Source organism: Alligator mississippiensis, chromosome 8 (genome assembly GCF_030867095.1).
Source record: "Alligator mississippiensis isolate rAllMis1 chromosome 8, rAllMis1, whole genome shotgun sequence".
NCBI lineage: Eukaryota > Metazoa > Chordata > Crocodylia > Alligatoridae > Alligator > Alligator mississippiensis.
The window spans coordinates 62,660,514-62,687,327 of record NC_081831.1 but is presented as its reverse complement, the minus strand read 5'-3'; the positions used below and the strand labels follow the sequence as shown (position 1 = coordinate 62,687,327).

At 44.0% G+C, this 26,814-nt stretch overlaps 2 protein-coding genes across 3 annotated transcripts in view; one reads left to right on the top strand and one right to left on the bottom strand.

Annotated features, from left to right (window-relative positions):
* Positions 1-226: 226 nt before the first annotated feature.
* LOC102576424 (heat shock factor protein 3) lies at positions 227-23,142 on the bottom strand. 2 transcript variants are annotated; one of them, XM_006258238.4, is made up of 13 exons: positions 22,994-23,142; positions 19,836-19,944; positions 17,669-17,796; positions 15,836-15,960; positions 14,885-14,960; positions 12,918-12,979; positions 11,384-11,465; positions 10,526-10,659; positions 9,175-9,423; positions 7,777-7,882; positions 6,825-6,890; positions 4,421-4,487; positions 227-2,812 (listed from the first exon to the last, which is right to left on the bottom strand). In XM_006258238.4, the coding sequence occupies exons 1-13, from the start codon at positions 23,108-23,110 to the stop codon at positions 2,481-2,483; spliced, it is 1,653 nt and encodes a 550-aa protein (XP_006258300.1). In that variant the 5' UTR covers positions 23,111-23,142; the 3' UTR covers positions 227-2,480. The 2 variants fall into 2 exon arrangements, with proteins under 2 accessions (XP_006258300.1, XP_014462741.1); XM_014607255.3 differs by having other exon boundaries at positions 10,526-10,662; positions 22,994-23,141.
* The window catches only part of HEPH (hephaestin), a 39,076-nt gene continuing 35,373 nt past the window's right edge, over positions 23,112-26,814 (top strand). The window contains exon 1 of the mRNA XM_019487872.2: positions 23,112-25,374. The gene's annotated coding sequence lies outside the window, so the exon portion shown is untranslated. The remainder of the gene's footprint in view (positions 25,375-26,814) is intronic.

Genomic DNA, 26,814 nt, shown 5'->3' with positions numbered 1-26,814 from the left:
TATTTGGCATACTCATTCAGGACAAGAACCATCTAATGCACCATCTCCTTTTATGTTATGTGTTGCTGACAGCTCTTTCAGTAGCACACGCTACGGAAGTCTTGGCACTTCAGCAATATTGTAGAGGGAGCCTTCTCCTGCTACTGATGGGCTTGATGCACCCCCTTGAGAAATCCTGCAACAGATGCATGATGACATACACAATAAAAGATGAGACAAGCAGTGCTGATTTTACAATCCTGGAATTTAATTACTTCACTGTATGTTCCTCTTCATTACCCAACCTCCCATCCAGAATATGCTGTTGTCAGGAAGCTTGCATAAGCATATACATTTCCAAAACATGATCATGAACAAAACATCATCAGCAGTTTCCATTTCCTTTTTAACATAGGTGTTCTAGTTTGTTAAGCATGTTCTTAAAAAGGGGGGGTGTGTGTGGAAGAAATCTACACAAGACAAAAAAAATTGTTTGCAGTGATGTGGAAAGAGGCTAGGTTCAGCTAATGAGTCCAGAAAAAAAGTGAAAGAAAACAGCACCTCACCAAAAAAGGGGAAAAAATAAAAAATAAAGACAGTAGCAGAAAGTGCAGATATTTAAATCAACCTTGCTTAGAGCAGAAATGATACAAGACCAGACACTTCCTGATCTATGTCATTTGGAATTGGTTTGAAACAGCACCAGAAGAATCTGGTTTATGCTGCATTGCTCCTGCAGACCAAATTAACGTATTGCAAAAAAAAAAAAAAAAAAGCATGAAGCTACAACATGCACATACTCCGACGCCCACCCACCTGCTTCTAAAGTTCAAGGCTGTAGACCATTTCACTCTCCCTTAAACAACAAACCTGCCTGGGACACTACATATTTAAAGAGACGGCAATTAAAAATATAAAACATGAAAAAGAATATAAGTAAAGGACAAGTAACAAAAGTACTGAAATAATTAACTCAGCAACTGAGGGTATGCACATGCACAACACACACTAGGAACACTGCTCTTGTTAACTCAAAGACTCAGCAACAAAACCAACATAAACAAGGTTCCCACACACCCAACATGTAACTTGCATTGTTCCAGATAGATTCATTTTGCAACTAGTCAAGTTAGTCTTGCTAGCCATTCCATGTTTGAATTAGGGTGACCTGGGTTCTTGACAGTTTAAGAAGAAATAAGAATATTTCATAGCAATCCTGTGGGTGAAATTGGTAATTCTGTAATATTACAGAAGTAAGTCTTTGCTCAGCTCCTGCAATGAATTCACCATTACTCTGCATCACAAGCTCCAAGTGCAGGATATTACAAGCCTAGCTACAGGACTGTGCATCAAATCCAGTCCTAACATGTTATGGCATTAACAAACACTAACTTTCCAGAGTTGTTTAGGGACAATAACTTGGCACGTAGTACAGAAATGCTGTTTTTGTGCTCAGATGGAAGCAATTTTATAGGATAAGCTTTTTTTTCTTTTTTAAATAATGGAGCAGGAAGTGGTTCTAAGAATTTGCCAGTTTCACCACAGGGAGTTCTTTGGCTAAGGCAAAATTGGGCCCAATGTTTCAGAGCACCATGTGAACAAGAGGATACTGTGAGTAGAAGAGAGGAGCATTGAGGAGATGTTCTATGATTACAAAGATCAACATCGTGCAGCCTTTCCTGGTTTGTCCAAGTGAGCTGCGAGGGGCATAAAAAACATGTGTCTTGCAAAAAGCGTGCTTTTTGCAAAGCAAGGACAGCTGCTGGACTTTGCCCAGTGTCTCCCAGACTGGTAAAATCCTTGCTTAAGGAGAACATACATGCAGGTCACTTATATGCAAGTTATGCCAGAAAACTCTTCATGCAATGTGCATGAGAAATAAGCTTTAGGTAAAGTGCAGAACCAACAAAACACTTGTAACTGTAGCAATGAAGAGCCACCAGCATGCCCTAAAGTAATACACCATGTTAAAAAATACTATTTTCCATAGGAAAAAAAAGTGTTGTCTATATTAAAAAGCCCAGGAGTAGGAAAAAGTGCCCTACACAGATGCAAATAATCCAACCCACAGACTTAATAAAAGAAGCATCTCCCGGCTTAGTAGACAAGTCCCCTAATGAAATAGGCTCTCAGAATAGTACAGGCCAGGTTACAATACTCCATACTGTTACTGGCCAGCTAAAAACTGCTAATCTTTACAATGGAATACAAACAGATCCTCTCTTGCAATTAAATCATTGTATAAAAAAGTTGTATTTATATGGAGTTTGATCATCTCCCTCTGGTACCTTCAGTGCTGTGCAGCTCTTGTCTTAAACTTGCTTTTATCTTTCTTCCTGGATTGCAGGAATAAAGTCCTTCCAATGTTATTGTAGACTACTAGGCCCAGGAGAATGGTGGGAGGGGGGAGTAGAAGAGGGTGACAAAGCTTCTCACTGATTCTTGTATCATTTCTGCACATTTTATAGCAGGAAGCTGAGTTTAGGAAGGTTTTTCCAAGTTCAAGTAGTTTCTATCTCTGAGGCCTCTTCTATAAAGTTAGCAACAGGACTGAGGAGTAAGAGTGGGAACAGTTTATACTCCCCATTCGCATCTTCTGAGAGCAAGGGCTGGTCATCCATTCCCAGTATATCTGGAGGCTCGGCTTGGTTCACTGGAGCTGCCACTGAGGAGGCTATTTCACTACTTGAGGAAAGAGAGATCACAGGTTTCTCCTCCAACGGGGTCAGGAGGAGATCTTTAGGATCCTCCATCTTCCCTGAACTTTCAATTGAAGGCAATTCTTCGAGAAATGAAAGCAAAGGATTTCCCCTGTACTGTATCACCTGCATGTCTGTTGAAAAGTAAGACAACAAACCAAACCAGTCAGACTGATAAGAGGTGCAAGAGTAAGGTCTTATCCAAAAGGAACGAAAGGAATTACTTCCTAAATTCTTTATTTGAAAAACAAACAAACCAGCATGACCAAATTTTGGGCCACAACCAAGAGGATCCAAGGACTGCAATTAAAGCTTGCATGAAATAAGTAGGATGTGGCAGACTGTCTTCAGCCTGATGATAATCACTGGGTGCATCAGCACATGTGATTAAGACGAAGGAATAAACTCTGGCACAGTTTGCGCCAGAGTAGACACCATGCCTGGGAGCAATGTACATGTACGCCCAGGGTAGCAGCAATTGAAGCTGGGGCAGAGCAGGGTTAGGCTGGCAGGGGAGACATGGGGCCAACTCTGGGCTCTGGTATCAGGTCTGGCTGGGGCACAAGGGTGCCCAAAGTACAGAACTATGTGGCTGGGCAGCAGGCAGGAGTCTGACTACCTGCTGCTTGGGCTGACTGGGTGAAATTTATGCCCAGTCAGCATCCACACGTGTGTTTAGGCACAGTTAATTATTCCACCACACTTTCCACCAGTATTATACTGCCCCTGACAGTGCTATCTTACAGTGGCGTTAGTTTCCCACAGTCTAATAGTGTCATATATCTAGACTGTGACACTTTACTTTGCAGCATATTAGCCTACTGTGCAGTAAAGTACGTGTAGCTGCAACCACTGAGCATAATGCATGCATTGGAGTCTAGCCTACCTGCTGGCTATTGTTACTTTATTTAGATGGTCTCCCTTGCTATCCTCCACAGTTGCTGTTAAATTTTAAAACTCATTGGTTCAAACACAATATGTTACTTTCTGTTTCTTCAACCTTGTAAGTGGCTGTCTGTCCTCAGATCTTCAAATCTGAAGACATGCTAGGCCTTCAAGGCAGTGAATTAAAGGCATTTTTCTCTTCCTCTGTTTTCTCTTACTCTGAATCTAGTCACCTTCCCACCAACTACCCCTGCTGCACTCCTTTCAACTTTATACCTGCTGTCAGGTTGCACCCTTTGCACGGAGCTACTCCCATTTTTCATTTAATCAAGGTTCATCCTTCTCCCCAACATTCCTCCTTTTGTAAGGCTTTCTTTTTCTCTCTCATTGTGTATTTGAAGTTCCCCTGCCTTTTCTATTAAGTTCCAAGGCAGAGATCAAGGCAGTTCCTTAGGCTGGGAGCATGTACTCTAAGTGTCAAGTGCACTAACCACGCTGCATTACAGGCATGGATGGAGCAATGTATTCTTCAGAGCTGTAATCTGAGCCCCACATCCATTAGGAATGGCAGCTGGTCTCCTCTCCAATAACATCAAGGTGGATTAGCATGTGACCAGGGCAGATGGGAAAAGGCAACAATTAAATCTAGAATCCAAGACAATGGTGCTACCTTAAACCCTCAAGAACTTGACCAAGATTCAGTTTAGTCTATAAATTCCCACAAGCCATCAGCCCCCTCCCCACCAAAAGCCTTAACTATGGAACAGATTGGGCTCACAAATATAGATGTGATGCACAGAGAAAGCTATACGCTGATTTGTTTGCAACAAAAAATTGTAGGCAAGTTCCCTGCCCACCTTTGTTTCCTGATGTTTCCCCCTCAGTTGCTGCTAGCTCTTCAGTGCTGTCAGGCAATTTCTCAAGCTAAAAGGGAAGAAAATACAGAGTAAAGCATCATGTATAGTAGAAGGGAGTTTCTAACTTTTTTATTAACAAGTTAAATGAGGAGGACATAAAGGAGAGGACAAGCACTCACGATATTAATCAAAACCCATATATACTTTCTTTCCCTGTAAGCTCTCATCAATCCAAATAAAATGAAAGCAGGTTTTCATACCCCACAAGAAATCTATTTGCTGCCAATGAGGGCATTGGGGGGGTGGAAATCAGATAGGCTTGGTGCTATATGGATGAAAAATGTTCCCCATCCAAATTTTGGAAGAATTTGCTTTCTAGAGAAAAAACATTCCCCCATTCAGATTCATTTCATCCTAAAACAGGAAGCTCTATTATTCAGCATGATAGCCCATGATAGAAATGTTTTAGGTAATATTTAAAAGTTAAATTCAGCTGATAAAAGCTGCCAACATTTTACTCCAATTTATTTGATCCAAAACAAACTGGTGAAGAAGTTTGTTTGAAAAACGAAAGGGTTCTTTTTAAAAGTTTGCATAATGAGAATCCATATTCACACAAGCTGTCACAGCAGAAAAAGAATTTAAGAACTAGTCTAAAAACTATCCACACATGGCAGGTCTCTCCCCTCAGAAATATGCTGGGAAGATGGATCTGATAAAAAAACAAAACACCAAACAAAAAAACCCAAAAAACAAAACAAAAACCCCCCACTTTATTGGGGTTTTCTGGTCACTGTGAAGACACAGCAAAGCTTTTCAGCAAATATTTGTCTTCTTTATTCCCCTCAGTTTGTTCACACCTGTGCTAACCAGATGTTTAAAAAAAAAAAAACAGCGATCTTTTTCAAAAGAACCTTGTCTGCCAGAGATGACTGACTGATTTTTGGAATTCCTTTCTATTCCCCAGTAACATATTTGTAAATAGGTTTCCCTACTCCAATATTTCCCCAGCTGCATTCAGAAAATAAATGTGACCCATGGCAAAATGAGGGCATAAATAGTAGGGCTGTGCAAAGCTTTGGGTGCTGATCTGGAGGAGATCTGGCCCGATTCAGCGCCTGAACCTCCAAATCCGAATCGAATCGGGGACTAATCTCCAAATCAATTTAGAAAAGATTCAAAGGGCTTTAGTGATTTGGGCAGTCTCTGGTCTGCTGCAGCAGGGAGCTGGACCTGGACTCCATGCTGGTAAGCAGGGGGCGGGGAGGCTGGAGGAGCAGGGAGGGGGACCATGGTGGGGACTCCTGCCAGGCCCCATCCCTGCTCCTCCAAGCCCCCTTAGCACCCCCTGACCCCCACGCGCTCCCCCAGCCCTGCCATGGCTGTCCTGCTTAGCCCCAGCTCCCAGTTGTTTAAAAAAAAAGTCCCCACTCGCTGGCTGCTGCCAGTCGGGGGGTGATCCCTGCAGCCCCCTGCTGTGTGGGGGGCTGTCACGAGCCCCCCAACCTCTGCCCGCTCTCCCAGCCCCCCATTGGTTGCCCTGCCCGCCCCAGCTCCCAGCCCTTTAAAAAAAACAAAACAAATCCCCCCCAAACTCAGCAGCTGCTACAATGGTCTCGGGTCTTCTGGGGGCTTGCGACAAAGCCTCCCCTCTGCGCAGTGTGGGGCAGTGGGGATTGCCCCCTGCCTGGCAAGAGTCAGTGAATACGGGCTTTTTTGAAGGGCTGGGAGCTGGGGCAGGCGGGGCAGCCATGGGGAGCGGGGCTGGGAGAACGGGCTGGGGCCAGGGGGCTCGTGGCAGAGCCCATCCTGTATTACGGGACAGTAGGGGGATAGCAGGGATCGCCCCCTTGCCTGGCAGCAGCCAGTGAGTGGGGGCTTTTTCTTTTCCCCCCCCCAAAGACCCAGAAGCTAGGGCTGGGCAGGGGATGGGGCCTGTGTGATGCTGTATCTCCGAATCCGATTCAGCCGAATCAATGCAGGACAGTGATTCAAACTACCGAATTGAATCACTGTCCCCCGAATTGGCTGAATCCAAATCCGAAGTGAATACTAGCCACTTCACACAGGCCTAATAAATAGAAGCTCAACATTTTTCAAATACACTACATTAACAAGACATATAACAGGCATTACAAAGTGTTTATGTAGAGTACAAACACCTGAGAATTTAAAAAACAGATCTGGTTTGATTTCAAGTTCATGGTTTTCATCATTTCTAATCGTTACTCGCTCGGCATAGTGAAACCAATTAGAGCAATGTATTCATTTTGTGCCTCAAGTAATTTTATTTGTGCCTTTCCACCAAAGGAAAAAACAAATGTATAAACTGCCTTATTAATTGCCAGTCAGATAAGATTCATCCCTTGTGTTCATCACCTCATCAATCTTTCCCACCACTTACATTCTCTGCACTGGAGGAAGCATCCATCAAATTCACATCCAAGTCTGGAAGCTCTGCATTGGGGGTCTGAAGAAAAGGGACAGGATGTGAGATGTCTTCACAGAAAATCATAAGACTATGTAGGATCACAGAAGAGAGAAGGGAGAGTCCATACTGCAAAGGTCATCCTTGGCAATAACAGGACAGTCTCCTGTGTGTCACACAATTCTATTTACTTTATTGTAGAGCCTTCTGGCTTAAAAATCTAGAAGCATTTAGAAGTTTCTCTTCATAAGCCTAGAAGGTAGGAAGTTTTTTTCACTTTTATCAGCAGCACTAATCTCCTATCAACCCCCTAATCTTAAATACACTCATTATAAACAAACACTACCCTTCCCAATATATGGAAAGCAGAGAAAAATACTATACATAATAGGTGCGTTTACAAGTTACCATATGGTACAACAGTTTAGTACTTCCTTTTGGAAGTACTAAAGCATGGCGCAGTACAGGCAGTTACTGGACCATGCACGTGAATAGATTTTGTCAGTATGCTGCCATAGCAGTGTGCTATATCCAGGGAGCACACCTCTATAGTGACGTAGCTGGTGATTTTGTGTAGACCTGCATGATTGCTACAGTGCCGTAGTGCGCTGTATAGCGATGCATAGATGCGCCCAGTATATCAGTGATACTTAAGGGTGCTGTGTTTCTCTGGAGTGCCATGAGATCCTTTCGGGGGTGCTGAAGTGAATCACACATTAGGAAATACCTACACATAGATTCATAAGATAAAACCAGAGATTTCCAGTGTCAAAGACATTTTGACTTGTTGTGGTCTTTGGAGAAGAGCTGTTCTATTATTTTTCTACAGCCAAGAAACAAATGAAACCTAAGAGTCTGTATTATTTCCTGAGGGAAGCCTTAAGTCTAATTAAGTCAAAAAAGGCCACATATGGAAATGGACACTTACGTCACTATATGATTCAGAGTCAAAATTAAATTTCTTCCCAGACAGCATTGCTTGGAGCTCCTCAAGGCTGGCATCAATACAATTCAGGAAATCCTGAATCTCTTCCCTGAAAAAAAAAAATTAATACAAAATGCAGCCATATGCCAACTACAGAGCTAGGTACGAAGAATTCTAGGAAATGAGCTAATTGCCAAGTATTCATTACAGCTGTGGGGGGAAAAAAAAAAACCACAACTCCATACAATAAGGGACAGTCAGGACCTAGAACAGGTTCTTGTTAGCTACACAAAAGTCTCCTGGTCTCCCACGCCACACTTCAGTGTCCTGCACTATACAGTCCTATCTGACCAAACACACACACCGAACAGGGCAGTGAGACTTAACAGGTACCCTGGAACAGGTGGGAACTTAGATTTGACACTGGTATTTTGGAAATTACTTTTTCCTTCAGATGTCTCTTTCATACTAGATTTCTATTCCAGTACGTATGAGAGAAGGAAAGTGGGAGCGAGAATAAGATACTGTCAGGACCTCAATGGCATAAGCATGGCTAATTTTCCATTAAAAGTAGAGGTAAAATACATTCTTGCCATGTAAAACTTGGCTGACAATGGGCTTAGAAGAGTTTGGGCTGAAACTGAAACACAGCAAGATGGAGTGGATGCTGGGGGCTTGAAAGGGAATGTATGTATGACCAGGTATGTAGGACTCCTATACTTAAGACTTGAAGCAAAAGTCACAATGTAAGGGCACTTGTTTCACTGCCTACTAAAGATAAAGCAGAGGCTTGTTTTCAGCCACCGGTGCTAAAGCATTCATAGCCAACTTGCTGATCCAGAACTGATCAATGCTGCTCATGACTCTCTAATTAGTTATTTCGCTTGCATCAAGCTCTACAGGGAACAACTGGTAAAGGACCCTAAGAACCAGCACTTGTGTAAGTAGGTCCAGCAGCTGGCAGTATTACATGATTTTTTTTTATCACCTTCATTGGCTTCCCATTTCCTGTTGGGTGCACATCAAGGTGCCGATTTCTTTTTTAAAGCCTTATTATATACAGTATGAGTCCTGACAGTCAGAAACTCCCCCCCCAGCAGCAGAAGGAATCTCTCTATTTCAACATCCTCACAGAATGACCCTCAGCTAAACATCTGCTCTATCTGCTCAGCAGGCACAGTTTGTTGGGCTTGAGCACATGGTACAAGATTCAGCCCTTTTCCAAAAAAATTTTGAAATTTTTGGAGTAGAAAGTTATGTTTAAGGGAAGAAACGAAGGAACTATTATCATACCCCATTATCTACAAACCTCTAGGACTCTGTAATAGATGCCTTTATAAAATCAACACAAATTATAAGAATACAAGCATGTATCGAAATTGTTAACACTGTATTCCATACCTGTCCAACAGACTATCGTTTTGGGTTGCAGAGCTACTCTCATTCAAGATAGAGTCTATCATGGATGCAGGGTCTTCTGGAGAATTAGTCTGTGGAGCATACAACTCTACCACATCCTTTTCTATTTCACAAGATTTGCAGCCATTGTCAATGACCTGAACTGGATAATGTGGTTCCACAGGATCCAACTCAACAGGCGGTGATGCTTCCTGGACAGTTGAGTCTGACTGTTGAACTGCTTGGGTCTCTCTGGGAAATACAGTGCATAATGAAGTGAAACTTAGAATAGCTTGGCTTCTGCAGCACGTCTTACTGTAGGTTTAATATTTCAAATGTCAATGCCTTGTCTTATTTAAAACCAAGTCCTGTGAATTCACAAATAATCTGGTTTCTTTGTAAGAGACTACAAAACAAAACATGCTTTCATCATAGACAAAGAATCAATTCAGCAGAAAATTCTACTTTGCCAAAATGGAAGCGTTTGAAGGTGGAGAAACAGTAGTGCCCCACATGTCCTCCTCCAAAAAAAAGAAAAAATAAAAAAAATTGGGGAACATGTTAGTTAGACCCTTGGAATTCCCAAGACCTGAAGCAGGGTGATAAATTTGGCATTGGATATTAACAGCAGCTATCCAGGATAGGACACACAGGCAAGTTTGCAGAATCCAGGCTTTACATAACACTTAGTTTAGTCACAAACTGTTTTCACCAGGGACCAACATCCTTTTCCTGACACTAACTAAAGTGAACAAATGCCGGTTTCCTTCTTTCTTAGTTTCCAATAGATTAAGCTTTGCTGCATTTTGTAAATATTTGTCAGGCTAGAGTTTTTAGTTCATTTGGGCTAATGTGATGCAGGCTCTGAAGCCTTTCTTTCATTGTAGTACGACACTCCTGTGCTCGTTTCTTTTATTGCTCCTCCCAGACATTCTACAAGGGTCTGAGGCTGAATGCACAAGAGCTTCTTCCCTTTAAACATTTTGTTCTGCATAACATGATCAGCTAACTGCTATTAGCACAGTACTAATGTGCCATATCTCCCTATTTTGCCAGATGCTTCGGCATGTTCTTAATTATTAAGTGAGCAAATGATTGGACTGAATTAAATTCAAAGTTTGGACTTTGATTCAAAATGAAGCTATCCGCATTCATAAAAGAAAGAAAAAGCTCTAAGGCTGTTGCTAAAAAAGGGCTTCTGTGACACACCAGAAAGCTGATTCTAACACCTTAACCTGGGAGTGCATACATGTATTTGAAAACTGAGATGGGCTATTCCATTTTTATATTCAAGAAATAAAGACAAGTGTTAAACAGGATTTAGGTGCAAGCCATTTTATGTCTTCATTCATACCCATCATTTCCACTCGTATGCATGACAGCAAGCAACCCTTCTGTGGCACTGTCCAGAGTGTTGGTGACATCTCGAATGATGATGCCCATACCATTCTCATCCTCACTGTCTGAGGTATGTCCAGAAACAGCTACCTGCTTGGTAGAGGAAACAATAAAAACCAAAGTCAGTGATCTGGCCTATTCAGTGCCAGCTCTCCATTCTTACTGCAATGTCTATTTTCCCATTCAGATTTTTCTATTTCCATAGTTTGAGAGACATATAAATGGTTTAACTCAGGGGTGTTAAACTTATCCAGCTCCTGGACCAGATGAGTGGTATGGGGTTAGTCCACAGGCCTGATCAGGCCACTGACTCCCACTTCCTCCCTTTTTCCTCTCCCTCTCCTGCTCACCCTCCCCCAGCATACCTGTCCAGTAGCTGCTGCAGCTAGTCTGAAATCTGAGCTGCATGTGCTTGGAGCAGCTGGAAGTGGTGCCGCTTACAGCACAGTCTGGCCAGAGCAGCAGCTGTGCGCATACGGTGGCTGCCCAGGCCAGATAATGTCACATGATGCCTGTTCCAGCTAGTCTAAGACCCACACTACACATGGTGCCTGTGAGTAGTGTGTTGGCTAGATCCAGCCCACAGACTGGCCCTGCGTCCCATATGGGTCTGCTCAAACCCAAGGGCAGTGACAGGGGTTGGATGGTGGGACTGTGCAGGCTGTGCGTTTGACACCCCTGGTTTAACCCTTTGCAAATCAGATTTTAAAGTATTTAACTACAGCTGAGAATATTTATGTTTATAAGTTCAGTTATTAGACACTGTACCCATGAGCACATCTAGCCCAGTGCTCCTGTCCCTATCAAAACTTACTGTTTCACCATTCTCCACAGGTATGCGAACATACTGACAGCTGTATTTGGAAGGTGAAGCACCTGAAGCATCTGTCAAAGACCTGAGAAACGACAATACACTTTTAATGCACGATTAAAATATAATTTTTAGCAATGTCTGATTTCAAACAACAAACAAATAGCAGCTCTTGCTGAAACTACCTAGTTTTGTGAAGACAGGGATGCTATTTAAGTGATGCAGAACAATCAAGTAGGTACTTTTCCAGAACCTCCTAGAATGTGGAAAAAACTTTCAGTGCATACTCTGTTCACCCTGTCATGCGCAGGTGGTAGAGAGAAGTGATCTTAAGATTTTGAAGACTTTCAAATCTATGTCTGGGAAGGAGTGAGGATTTGTTTAAACTTGGTGATTTTATACCATTTCTACTTAAATTGTACAACTCTAGATTTTCCCTCCCCCATCTTTTCACAGTCCATTTAAAAAAATAATAAATCAGCAAACAGGAAATTCTGGATATAAATTTTGGTATGTACTTGCATTTTTAGTTATCTTTAAAAAAGCAGGCTTCCATTGGTTGATAAATACAGCTTTCATTCTGAATTTGGAGCATTTTTTTAGCTGTACATGTTTATTTAAGAAAATAGTTTAAGATTTTTTTTTTTTACTATGTCTAAAATAGTTAATGATTTTTATTTTTAAACTAGATGGCTTTTTCTATACTTCTGGTTTGTACTTACCTCTATTTCGACGAGAGCCAAGACTGTTCAATATTCAGAAAATGAGTTTTTAAATTGTTTTATTACACTTTTTCTTTACATATGAATGTATTTTTTTAAAAGTACTGTGTTTTGTATTTAAGACTGATTTATTAAAATAAACTATTGGACATTTATACACATACTTTTCTGTCTCAAACCACATGAGAGATCTGTCGCTTCGGAATTGAGTTTGCTCCATATGTAAGCTGAAGTGAACTGCACTGCACGCATTTGTGTAAGTGGCAAAACATGTGTTAGCGCACAGAAAATGCCAGCAGTGTGCTTCTGAACCAAAGCACCTCCAATGTGTTTTAGTTCAAAAGTGTGCTGCTGCCATTTTCTTAGCATTGATGCACATTTTGCTGCTTATGTACAACTGCAAGTGTTGCAACACCGGCCTGTTTTCAAAGCACCCAGCTCTTGCACGTGTAAAAATACCCACTGGGTTTAGAGGAAATTGAACTAATTGTTTCTGACCAATGTCTTTCAAAATGTTAGGAGTTGGTCTCATTCCCACATCTAATTATTATTCATAATTTTAAAGAGAACAAGGTCTCTCAAATTTGAACATTCTAGTCATTGCTCTAAACTAAAAAAAGTAAGCATTCTCTCTGTACTTCCATTAAATAAAGTCAGGTGCTTCATCAGCAACTTTCACCAGCTTACTGGCTTGACTTCCTTGAACTCTACAAATATGTACTGCTTTAATAGTATTTCAACAGAAACATTTGCGCAAATGCCTGAACTTACGAAAATCCTTTTTTAAATTAACTTGTTAAACAACTGACAGTTACCTTTTCCTCTTCACTCCCACAATATAATTTCCTCTCATCAAACTTAGGATAAATTGTAGGATCTGAGGAAACAGATGAAAATATAATTAGCACACAGACTAATATCCAGACTTGACTCAGTACAACTCTGTACAAGCATAGATAAATACTATGATATACAAAGCATAGCTACAGAATTACTGATGGATTAATTGTAGGTAAATTTAATGCAGCCAATACCTACTCATACTGGTCTTCATATTAAGAAAAAACCCACCTGAATTTGCCCCCCAAATTAAATTATCCCAGTTAGGAGTATTTTTAACCCTCTCTTCTGAGCTTAAGATTTATAAGGTTTGTGGAATACTGGACTCAGGCTGCTTGCAAATGTTAAAAAAAAAAAAATTTGCTTTTCCAGAAGCTCCTGAGTTACTTCAACCTGGCCCTGCAGCATCTGTAAAGATTGAGCAGTTTGGCAGGGCTTTTTGGAGCTTTTAGCTGAAGCTGATTCAATCAACTATTAGATAACAGCAACAAAAAGCCCCACTAAAGCACCTGATTTTTACAGACATGAGGTGAGACAGGTTGAACAGGCCTCTTTTGGCCATGCATGGGAATACGCCAAGTTTAAAGTAAAGTGCCATTTTGGGTGTTTTTTTATGTCTGCCAGCACCACCAGTGACCAAGCTGGTCTGTTCCAGACCTACTATCCTCTCTGATCTACCAATATCCAACATTAACTATCATCATGGACAGGACAGCAGACAAGGGAGCTGCTTTACAGAAATGATTCCTATATTTGAAGCTTAACAAAGCCAGTGAGAAATTGTGAATTTCAAAGTTAAGTATGCTCTGAATCTCCAAGATCTAATTCTACTTCCCCACAATTTCATCTTTCTGCTCACCACCCAGAACCCTGCCATACCCAAATTGCCATCTCACACAGGGTCTACGAGGCCTCACAGTAAGAAACAGATTATCTATTAACCAGAGATTCACCCTGCTGTCTGATGGTCTTTGCTTCAAGAGATTCAGCCTCCGTCTTTTTCACCCTTTTTTTTTTTTTTTTTAAAAGACACGCTTAGTAGGGCTGCGTGAAGCTTTGTTTGCTGATTCGATTCAGCCCGATCGGTGGCTGAATCTCCAAATTGAAATCGAATCAGGAAACCCTTTAATTTCTCTGAATTGAATCAGAACCCTTCGAATCAATTTGGAGAGATTTGATGATTTGGACATAGACACAGCTTTAAAAGTTTTTTCTACATATCTCAAGATACCAGGCGGCTCATGAATGCTATGATGCTGGGGTGGATGAACTGTCCCACGGGAGCATGGAGGGGCTCCCTAGCGTGCTCAGTGGTGGACCCAGGAGTGGACCAAAAGTACTTCCGGTCCACTGCAGACCACACAGGGGACCCCCCCCCCCCAGCAACTGGTACCTCCTGGGTCTGGGGGGGTCAGCTGGGGTCCCCCCCCCCACAGCCGATCACCAAACCAGGGGGGAAGAAATGTCCCAGCGCTCCTGTGAGATGCTCTATCCGCCCCACCATCACAGCGTTCATGGCCATGCCTGGTACCTTGAGGTACGTAGGAAAAACATTTAAAAGCTGTGTCTATGGCCAAATTGCTGTTTCTCCAAATCAGCATTGAATCTTCAGATTTGGCCGAACTGAATTGGGACAGTGATCCAAATCAACTAACTGAATCACTGTCCCCTGAATCGGGCTGAATCCGAATCAAATACAGCCTGTTTCACACACCCCTAAATTGCTTAGTCATTTTTTTCCTGTAACTCCTTCTTAGCACTCCTCTCAAAATTTTCTGTTACAGTACTTTTAGATGAATAAGAATTGTGAATGCACTTTCAAGACTGTACTAATAGAGCCTGTTCAACTCTGTCATTTGTCATTCTACATAAGCAAAGAATGCCCTGAAGTATCACAGAGGCAGGAATAAGGATGGTAGCACTGAAGATGCTGCAATGGTACCTTAGACAGCAGCTTCTGTTGTTGACTGTGCTTCTGCCTTAGAACTGCCACTTCCTTCCACAAGGCCTTATTTTCTCTGCAATGCAGAATAAATCAGAAGACAGCAGATGAACAGAGAGTTTATTTGACACACTCTAGTTCCACAATTTTCAGAGTCTAATATCAGCCTGAAGAACCAAACATTACTTCCTCAGGAAAGTGAAATCAGTGACTCAAGCCCACCAGTTCAGATTTTGGCTTAAACTCACTCCATCTCCTACCAGGCTCAACCAACTGTACTGAGAATTTTAATACTCTCTGCTGCTCAGCTTGATCTGAGGTGTCCATCCACAGCCTCAAGAGTCACTTAAGTCCTCAGAAGAAAGCTGAGAACTTATGTCCAGAAATAGACTTGGTATAGCATAGACCATCTCCATATGTAGTCCAAATGAAAATTTCAGAGAAACACAGAAAATGACTAGGAGTGGGTAAAAATACCTAAAGAGCCTTGGTTGATGCTGCTGTCTTGACAGAGGTCAAAGTGTAATAACCCAGCATCCAGATAAACAGGTCTGCAAGGACAGACTTGGACATGCAATGCCCACTTAAACAGAAACTTGCAGACCTTCTCTCAATTCCAATTGACCCACTTTTGTGTTAAGAAGGCTAACATCCCTCTTGCTGTATAGTAGAAAGGCTGGCATAGCTTTTGATACTGATTATGAATCTGACGGTCCAGAGGTTCCAGATTGGTAACTGTGGTCTCAGAGATGTTAACTGAGCCACATAAACAAATAAGACAAAATACTGCAGTAGGAATTATTCATGGAAAAATGATACCATGTAGACTCATGAGAGTCTTACTAATAAAACCTACACAAGCTGTGAAACTAAGGTCTGGCTCTTTTTTTTTTTTTTTTAAAGGAATCTAAGACCAATACACAGATGAAGCTGAAAAACGGACACATCCACCTCTTCATATTAGCCAGTCTGACATCCATGCTATTCTGTTGCTCTCTCATTTCTTGAACTTCAGAAAGCACCTTATGCAAATCTTCCAAACAGACTTTGAGATCCTCTGTTTTCATTGAAGATGCCTAAAATGAGATCAGGTCACAGGTGCATTAGGGATCTTACTCAATTGCACATTTTGCTTGAATAAGGAAAAACATAATTAGATTGAGCCTACAGATGAACACTATGCAACTGCATCATGGGATTAGAAAGGATTGAAAATATAAAGCTACAGCCTAGTGTGCTGTAAGAGGCCACCTTTGGTTTGACTCCCAATAGTTTGTGAAGGCACTTAAAGATTGATCATGATTTTCATTAGGACCTTATCAGTACTACATGCATGCGCACACACTCACCCACACATACCAAAACTACGCAGAAAGATAAGCAGTGGCTATCATGGCAGGGCTACTATTATACAAGGTTTTATACTGAAAATGCAGCATGGATTCAGAATACTCTGTCCTCAAGTGTTCTCCACATTACTGATGAAACGAAAGCCTGCTCCCTAGAGCTTGAAGCAAAGTCTGCCTTAACCCAACAGCACAAGCAAAGCGCTGCTTGTTGCTCAACAGCAATAAAAGCAACATCATCGGTTACTTTTCAGCACAGAGATTTGTTTTAGTCCTCTGTAGCATTTACAAAGACCCAGCCACTGTGGTATCACCATTAAGTCATTGCAAAACAGCCAATAGACTTAAGGGTCTAGTTGCATACATTTTACGTTGCTGAAGCCCTTCTTCCTCCTTCATTCAGATTTCCTCCCAACAATATTCCAACAGTGCAGACATCTGGCCTTACTACAGGTCCCCTTACAATCCACTAGCACTGTTCTTGCAGCTGGTAATGAGCTGAAGAAGAGTCTCACCAGAATATACACAAGATGTTCTCTCTCAACTGGAGGGGCCGAGATCTCTTCTTTAGAATACAGTCTGAAGATAAATTCAGGCACTTTATATTGCTTACTGAAAACAAAGATATAAATCAGAAACCAACTGTTTGGAGAGTAGCACCGATACACTATGGCAAACCACATGGACATAATTCCTGAAATAACCTTAAAATACAAAGGATGGATTAATAACTCAGTAATTCTTGCCTAGCCCTACTCTACGATCTTGTGCTAGTGTGGTTGAGGATGCCAGTAACCAACTTCCAGAAAGGGACCCTGGGAAGTGAAAGCAAAATGCTTCCTAACATCCTTGGCTCAGAAAGGCCCTGAATTCCAGCCTGCATTACTGATGGGAGCCTGAAACCAAGTTTATAGCAGGCACTACAATGCTGATTCTCCTCCAGCTAGTAAAACAGTGGGAAAGGCTGATAGCCATTTTATTCACTGCAAGAATTGCTCATATTTGCAATACAGTAGAAAATAGGTTTACCAGCCTGATCCATGGTTCAGTTTAAGTGTTCCTGGCATTAACTAGATAGTGGACCTTCAGCAATCAAGGCAGAAGACTCCACCTGATGGAACATTCTTAGGAACCATATTACTGTACACAACAATATAAATGAACTTTTCCAACATGTGTGCTCTGTAGAAGCAGAAAACGAGACTTGCAGACAAAACAAGATAATAAGCACAGGGCCTGGACATCAAAAAGGCAAGACACCAGCCATTAGATGAGGTTGGTCCATTGAGCTGCCTGCCCTCAAAGTTCCAAGGGTTAGTTTAAAGCAAATCACGACTCCTTGAACCCAGCCAGCAAAGTATTCATTCTATATACAACTTCCTTTCATGAACATGCAGACATGCATGCTTGTACAACACACACACTCTGTGCACTATACCTTGCGTTTGATGTTTTCTAGTAAGTGTGCTTTCCCTTGTTTGAAGTAAGGATGCTGGAACTCAATGACTGAGCTCTTCTCTGCCATAATCATGCCATTCTCCAATGCAATCACCTTCCTGAATCCATCTGAGGTGAAAGAATAGTGCACTTATTTCTCCTAATAGATAAACTCAAGTTAACGCTCACTCTTACAACAGGCACTTCAGTAAAAAAAAAAAAAAACAAAACAAAAAACACCAACAAAATCAAGTAGACTAAAATATCTACAGCACACAAGAATAGTGTTAGAGAATGGGAATTTAAAGGGACCTCAAGGGCTTTTCCCCAGCTTTCAACCACTTAGCTGTAAAGAGTTCTTTGCCTGCTGCTGAACACTTGTGGTATTGCCAGCACTACTAGAAAGTGTTAGCACAGTTCTTACTCCCAGGAAACTCAAGTGAAGGCTAGTTGTGCAGCATGCATAACAAAGAAGGTTAAGGGCTACATGTGAGTGATTTCTAAGAAATCAGAGAAGTTAAATAAAATGTAAGCCTTATTAAAGAACATGGGTAAATTCCTGGCTGCACTAAAGTCTATAAGATTTTGAGGTCTCTGATCTCTTGCTCCAGCCCTCTCAAGCAACTAGATGCCAGAATACTTATTTGTCCTGTATCACCAGGGACCAGAAATTGAAATTTAAGGACCAATGAGTAGAACTCAAACTGCATTCACAGAAACACATATCCTTCTTCCCACATCATTCAGCAGACAGGTGGCATTAAACAGCATGTCTCATCTAAAAAAAGCCTGGTGAGACTATGTTCTATTTCCATCAGTGTTTTAAATACTCTGAGAAAGTTACAAGACCCATTTCTAAGTGGTAATGTGAATCCTTAATTCTCCCAACTAAGATGTTAATTATGTTGGAAACTTTAGAGCACTGCATCCTGACACCATTAGCGTCTGAAAACTGAACTCAGCCTGCTCAGACCCGACTGGATACAAGGCATCACACTGTGCTTCCACAGGGAGATAGAGGAGCTTTAAATGTTGAAGTCCAATTTCACCAAAAGATTTTTAACCACGTGTTCATTCCTTTAATCCTTTGACACTCAGAGTTGGAATCTCAACCACTAGACACTAAGAGAAACAAACAAATGCCAAGCGGTTAACTGAGCCTCTTATCCCTTGTGTCTAATATGAGAAGTAAATCAACTCTGCTGGGGTTGAGTCTACAAGTCTACTCAGCCAAGGACACATTGTTCCTCAGTAACTTCACAACATTCCCCAGTGATTAAGTGAGAGTATCACTATCAATCCAACCCAAATTCATTTAAGTTACTGGTTTAATATACTGTGAATGTACTCTATATCCTTCTTTTCCTTCAAAAGGGCTCAAAACAGAAATAGTTTCCTTTGGTTAAAGAAAGAGGAGGATCCTGTATTTGTAACGAACTAGATATATTAGGATTTAGCTCAAATTGGGGGTAAGTCAGGGGCTTCCCTCAAGTTCTTTCCTAGGAAGTACTTGCCGAGTTGCAAATATTCTACACTCTAATCAGAAATGCCAAGTGATGAATATTAGCAGTTTCACTATGACATATTTCTGTGTGGTTTTCTTCTCCACTTGTCCTTTGAAGTATCTGAATAAAAAAAGACTACAGAAACAAATGTAACAGGACATACAGTATTTGGCCTGTGTCATAACATCACACAGATATGCTTGCTTGGCTGAATGTACAAGCTGTATTATTTGTGGTGCTGTTATGTAATGAACACTGCACCGTATTTACCAGGAGGACTAAGAAGAGTTTAGCAAGGAACATAAGCCAACCAGATCTACCAGTGTGGCTAATCTCATTTCAACATAATCATGGAGATAACAGCATGGACAAATATTTTATCTTCCAAATAACAAGTGAAGGAGTATACATGTGGCCTTTGTTCCTTTAAAATCATTCATAAATTCAGTATGCTAGAAAATGAGGGAATTATTAACACTGTTAGGGCTAGGATGAATTTCTCTGCTAGACACCAGTTGTGAGCTAGGTCATATATAGATCTCAGAGACGAAAGCCCAGTGTGCTCTCAACTTCAGCCAATTACTCCCTTCTTTATATACATTCCAACTGATCCCCAGTAGTAGGGAGCTTAGCAGTTAACATATGAGAAAAATGGATACTTACACATGTTGAGTTGACGTATGAAGCTTGAGAGGTTGTTGTGTTTGAAGTATTTAGGAAGGAGCTCCTTCGCAAATCTCTGCTCATCTAGAATGCAGAAGTTCTGGCCGTTCTAGAAACAGATTAAAGACCAAATGGAACATTTCCATGTTACTTACATATGAACCTCTTCCAGGCTGATAAATCACTGAAATGTTTTTTACAGCTTGGTGTCAATTTAATTCCCTAGTGCAATAGCAAAAAGTATAACACTTGAGGAGATACACAAAGAATATTTCAGTTGACAGGGAGGTCTGTAAACACCTTACAACTAAGTTTGGCCTAGCCATTTGAAAACATCTCTCAAAGTCATTCTGATGACAGATCTCAACTCCTCTCACATCTTCAAGAAAACAAAACCTTTGTTTGTACACATTTTCCTTGATTTATGTGATACATATGTTCCTGGAAAACGCTGCATGAATCAAATTTGCATAAAGCAAACCTACTTTATAACGTAAGAAATAGGGATAGGTTCCTGTGTCGGCTGCTCCTGGGGCCGCTCCAGCACCGGCTGGGATGAGTGCGGACAAGCGGAGCCCCGGGTGGTGTGGGGCACAGCGCTCAACCCAGCCCTAGCTGCAGGAGCCCCAGGAACTGCCGGCACCAGCTACCTGCAGCCACTTGGCTGCACCATGCCCAGAACCCCTCAGGGCTCGGCTGTCCCCACTCACCTCATCTGCTGCTGTACTGCCTTGGGAGTGGCCGATGCCAGCTCCCTGCAGCCACTGGGGTGAACCGTGCACTGGTGCAGGCAGCTGGTGCTGACCGCTCCTGGGACCACTGCAGCCGGGGATGGGGTGAATGGGGCCATGGTCCTTTCCCCTCCCTCCACAGACTTACCTGCTTGGGGGGGGGGGGGGTGGCATCTGTGCTGATCGCATAAAAGAGTGAATTTACCTCACATATAACGAATTATGGCTCTAAATATGCTCATCGCATAAGAGCAAATTTGCACATCAAGAACCCACATAAATTGAGGGAAACTTGTACAGCTTGGAATTTGTGCCACAAGAGGGCTCTCTCACTCAGCCCAGGACAGCTCTCCTCCTGATAACATTCCTTGTGGATAAAACACCATTATAAATAACTAGATAACCTCAGAGAGAGAGGCTGAAAGTACAGAGGGCACAACACAGCAATAAAAATAGCTTTCTAATGGTGAGCTAAATAGCTTCAGGTTTGTTCTATTCCCAAATTTAAATTTGCTGGAGGTGAGCTGGTCTTTAACCATTCTGCTGCTGCTTGTGCAGGCACACTGGAATGGTGAAGCATCTTCTCATCCATGTCTTTTTTTCCTGCAAAAGGCCAAAAAGAGCCACCAAATCATTGCACTCAATAGGGGTCCAAATGACATAGGATTTAAATATTATCTGCGCTAACCTCAGTTTTAGGAGTTTGCATTTGCATGTTATCCACATGCAGATTCAAAAGGCAGTCCTACCTCCCTGTTGTCAGGGAGCCAAGGTGAAGATTAAAAAGAATATTACAAAGCCCAATACTGAAGAGGGAAACAAGTGCTCACTCATTTCATTTCCATCCTATAAAAGTGAGTATTATTTGTGAAAATCATTGTTACACATGTTTTAACTCTGCACCCAAGTGCTGAGCACACTATGCTATGCAACATCTAAATCAGAGATGTTAGACATGGTTTAGCAAGTTGCAGACCACAGAGCCATTCCCTGGAGCCCAGAGGGCTTCTGAAGACCAGGAATTCAGTCACAGCTAGCAGCCAGCTGCAGAATGGGAGGCTACAAGGCCCTGTTGGATATGGCCATTGACAGCAGGTGTGCAAGTGAAGGCGAGGCCAGCACAGTGCTTGCCTTGCTCGGGTTCATGAAAGCTTGTGCTTCAAATATATCTTATTTTGCTAGTCTATAATGGTGTGTAGCTACCCGGCCTTCCACACTGCTGCCAAGGCTGGATCTGGCCTGCAAGGAGCCTGTGAGTTTAGTAGTGGTGAGGTATCACAATCAAATCAAATCAATACAAACACTGCTGTGTGCCTGCACAGCCTTCCTCTCTACCTGGATCAGGGGGTGGGCAATTATTTGGGCTGGAGAAGGAGTTTTGGTGAGCTGCTGCGGGCCGGGGCAGAGGGGAGGGGTGCTAGGCCCACATGGCAGGGGGGTACAATACATCCTATCTGGGAATGCCAGGTGGAGCAGGCAAGGTCTCCATGAAGACCAGTCCAAGACCCCTGCAAACAAGGCACGCTTGGCTGGACAGGTGGGATGGGGCCATGGGCGGGCGAGTGAAGATCAGCATCCAGGAGCGGGATGGACCAGCAGGGCTGGAGACAACGCAGAGCTAGGGCCCAGGGCAGAGCTGCCATATACTCCCAACAAGTCCCTGTGACGGGCACCAACTCCTTGGGCAGGGACCGGGGCTGGAACTGAGGCCAGTGGCAGCATGAGGCAGGGGCTGGGTAGGGGCAAGGGACCTGCCTCAGGCCAGACAGAATCCCTTGATGGGCCAGATCTGGCTGCAGCCCCTATTTAGCCCACCAGGACCTAGACGCTTGCAAGCCCATGCAAGCACCTTCAGAGAGCACTGTATTTCCCCATGTATAGCCTGCACCTTTTCCACCAACACCAGCTGCAGAAAATTTTGGGGGGGGAAGCAAGTGTATTATATATAAGAAGACCAGACCCCGGGGAGCTGTCAGCTTGGCAGCAGAGGAGTAGCAGCAGCATGAACTGCCTGAGCAGCGGCAATTAACATTCCTACATTGGGGCCCCTCAGCTGGACCACAGGGCTCCAGCGCTGCACTGGGCGGGGCTGGGGCGTGGTCGGTGGGTGGACCCAGCGCAGTCCATGGGGTCCATACAATGCATGGGGAGGAGGCCTGGCTCCCCGCCTGCTGCTCCTCAGCTCCTCCCAGGAAGTCTGCAGGCCCTTCCTCCCACTCTCAAAAGCCAGGGGCGCATGACATGAGAGAGGAGGTGCTGCATGCAAAAAAATACGGCACAAGAACGTTCCATGAGGGGGGAGGGGCGCCCGCGAGGCCTCACTTCCGCCCGCGCCGACCGAGGCCTGCAACTGCGCGCGCACCCACCTCCCCACGCGCCTACGCCACGGCCGCGCCTCCTCCCCCTCTCCCACAACCCCCGCCTCACCTGGCTCCAGCAGATGACGTCATCGCTGCCGGGATCCTCCACCAGGGCCCAGAGCTTGGCTAGGAAGCCGGGCACCGCGGCCGCGGCCGCCGCCGCCGCCGCCGTTTCCTTCATCATCGCCCCGCTGCCAGGGGCGGGGCGGGGGCGGGGCCGGAGGCGGCCGACGCCGCCGTGCGTGAGGCGGGGCTTGCGCCGAGAAGCCCCCTCATTGGCTGAACGCGGTTGGCCCCGCCCCCGAGCGTGGCGTTTTGTTGTGGCCTCGGGAGGGCGGGGCCTCTCTGACGTCACGGAAGCCCTCTCCTTGCCCCGCTTGCGAGCGCCGCGTTCCTAGTATGCCTGACGTCAGCACGGCTGAAGAGAGCATTGGTTGCTTTATGCCCCCCAGCTCTGACGTCACAAACGTCACCTGCCGTTAAAAAATAAAATAAAAGTCTCTCCTTTCTCTTGCTTGAGGCGGATTAGTTGGGGTCACGCAATGTCTGCTTGGTGCTTTGTCTGGGTGCCCTTCCCTGCTGTCACCCCTCAGGGTCTGCGTCAGTGGCTGAGGCGAGGCGGGTGCCCACATGATGCCACCACCCTTTGGGCGAAGTCCGGTGCTGTCAGGGCCGGTGGCTCTGCCCAGGTGTGTGGGACGAGCCCAGCCGTTGCCCCTATCGCTGGCATCAGGGCCATTCAGGCTGGAGCAGCCCGCCAGAGCAGGCCGCAACATCCACATGAAGCGACTCCGCCGGGGAGGCCGAGGCACCCAGGGATGCTTGGAGACCCCCTCCTGGGTGCTGCGGTGTCAGCCCTGCTGGGCGTGCAAAGGCCACTCGCAGAGATTTCAAAGACAGCAACCTTTTATTTCCTGCGGCCCCAAGAACAACGCAGGCGGAGAGCTGGCCTTTGCTGAGGGGCTGCGGCTGTCTCCGAAGGTGCCCGAGTCTGAAAGAAGGGCTGAGAAGAGAGGCAGACGCAGCTGTGCCCTCCCTTTCAAACTGAAGCCTTGGAGGACTTAAATCTCCAAAGCGAAGAAAACCCGCCGTCCCCTCCCCCTCCCTGCTGAGATGTTTCCCCTTCCTCTGTCCCCCGTCTGCCCCAGCTGCTTTCCCAGCTGTCCGGGGGCGAGGGACTCTCAGAGCCGCTCCTGCCCGCTCCAGCTGGGCCATGCAGGGCCTGGGCTCCCTATGGCAGCGACAGCAATAGTGGCTCCCCATGCCTGCTCCTGGAGGGACCCAGCAGCAACCCCCCACACTGTTGCTGTTCCCACCTTAGCCCAGTGCCTGGGCAGCTGGAGTGAGCAGGGACAGCTGTGACGTTAGCCCTGCCCCTGGACAGTGTGGAAAGCAGCAGGGACTGGAGGGGAGGGGAACCTCTGAGTATGAAGGGGAAGGCAGGGATGCTCATCTGTTTTGGGAACTTTAAAAAGTCTGTAGTGGCTCCTGCCCGCGCTGGTGGGTTGGGGTGGAGTGGGAGGCTGGGAGCAGGGGTGCACCCACAGCCACCCTGCAGCTGGCTTGGCTGCTCCTGCACCCCCTTTGCAAACCCCTGGATCTTTCCCTGGTGGAGAACCGCTGACATGCACAGTGAAATAAAACAAAACACAAGGTGGCTTTGAATTAAAATCAGCTCTAAGCTGATTCTAGGGGACAGGTACAGTATATGGCTTCTCCCAGGATCAGAGTAGGAATTGCTGGCTGGTCTGCTGCTCTCAGCTGAAGTGAGACAGCTGGAGAAGGGAGTGTTCATATTGCTCCTCTGAACTCCCTGCCTCTGCCCTGGCACAAAGCAGGTTTGGCAGGTCGGTAAGGAGCAGCATTCAATGCTTGGGTAGAGAGGATGACATTGTTACAGAGGGCTCTTGGGGAAGAAGCAGAAAAGATAAACTGGGGTAAAAGAGTGCAGCAGACCCTTCAACCCTGCTGGCATCTGAATAAAGGTATGAGACAGGACAAGGAGTCTCTGCTGTGTGGTATCGGTTATATGCCTTATTTCTCTTCTATCACATAATGAAACAATAATAATACCATCAATTTCTTCTCTCTCATAAAAAGAAAGGCGTGGTTCTCTACTTTGTAACTAATCTCCAAAGAAGGTGCCATATGGTGCTGAAGGATGAAAGTGATAGTGGTCTATAATATCAAGGCCCTGAAATTAGTCAGCCAGGCTGCTCACATCCAGACTAATTCGTGTTTAGTACATTACTGATACAACTCACATGTTGGACCTACCCAGTGGAGGTCAGGTGTCTCCCTTTTTTACAACCTGGACTTTGCCCCCTCTGGCATTTGTGAATCTTTGTAGCTTCATTATTTCTTCAGCGCTCTAGGACTTTAAACAAAAATGTCTCCAGACTGACTCTCTGACCTTCTCAACACTGCCTACTTCTAAACCAGCAAAAAGTAAGGGTTTACATTCATTAAAGATTACATTCATTTGATACTTTCCCCTTTTCCTTGGGTAGAGTTTTCTTAGCCGTAAGCAAAACTGGGACCAGTTCATTTTTCTTGTTAATGTGGAGTTTTATTAGCCTGGTGGAGGAGAACTGTAAAAAGGATGAACATCTTGCAGGTTTTTCCCCTTTATTTCCTGTGTTATCAGGAAGTCAGAAATATAACATTTGTGGGAAAACTATTTAGCTTTGAAATGTTATAGCATGTTTTGATGCTTAAACAAGTAAACAGATCTATCATTTTCAGATACAAGTAAAACTTTTAAAAGGGCTGAAGTGCATTTTAAAAAGGAAGAAGCATGTTAAGGGGCAAAAAGTGTTGGGCAGGGGGCTTAAAATTCATTAAGCTGATTCCACTTACACCAGTACAAAATTAGGAGCAAGTCCCTATAAGTTTATAGAACTGCACCACTGTACAATGGATGTAAGAGAAGAATCAAGCCCTGTGAATCGTAATTGGGAGATGTTGCATTGCCATTTCATAAAGTAAGAAAGTGCTCTCACTCTCACATCCTAGTCAAACTCTCAGGGCATTTATACATATGCTCTGGGATGGGGGAGGGTGGGGAGGCACTTTAATTAAAGCGCCAAGAGCATCTCTTGTATCAGCATCCCCATGCTGAAAAATGGAGGTGGGGACGCTTTAACTTTATAAAAATCCAGCAGAACCAATTAATTGAGTCTGCTCTGACACACTGTGCATCGAAGTAGCCTTGCTGCATGTGTATAGGTGCCCTCACATCCTAATCAAACTCCTGCTTCCGTTCTGAATCAGTCTTTGACAGAAGAGGATTTTCTTTCTGTTTTCTGCCTGAGGCCCAGGCAGTTTGCTGGGGGCAGGTGATTCCCAGGCAAGTCAGGTGCAACCAGCAAACTTGCTAATGCTGCAGGCTGAGTGTAAGCATGGTAAGAAGGACCTCAGAAACATATAAGTGGTAGGTGGGTGGTACCTACAACCATCTGTAATTAGGCACTTCTCCAAACCTGTTTTAATAAGCAATATTCACACTTGATTTCAAGCCCAAGCTCAGCCCTTTTCTAGGGGCTGAACAAGCACATGATATTAGGATGACATAAGGATTAGCTCACATCTGCCCACGCTTGGCAACTTCTAGGCAGTTCCAGGACTGCTTATACATGCCCTACATGCTCTTTCTCCCAGACAGCCACTCCTATGTCTCTATAATGTAGTTGGCTAATGAGCCACTAATTGGGTTCAGTCAACAAAATCTACTTTGCCCTTTTGCAACAGAATCTATTCTAATGTGGCCAGAGGTTTCAAGCTAATGCTGCAGTCCTCTTATACAATCTATACTTTTCCTTGTGGCTGTCACTTTTGTGTCTCTCTATTGTGCATGCATGTGTGTGAGAGAGCAGGAATGGTACATGT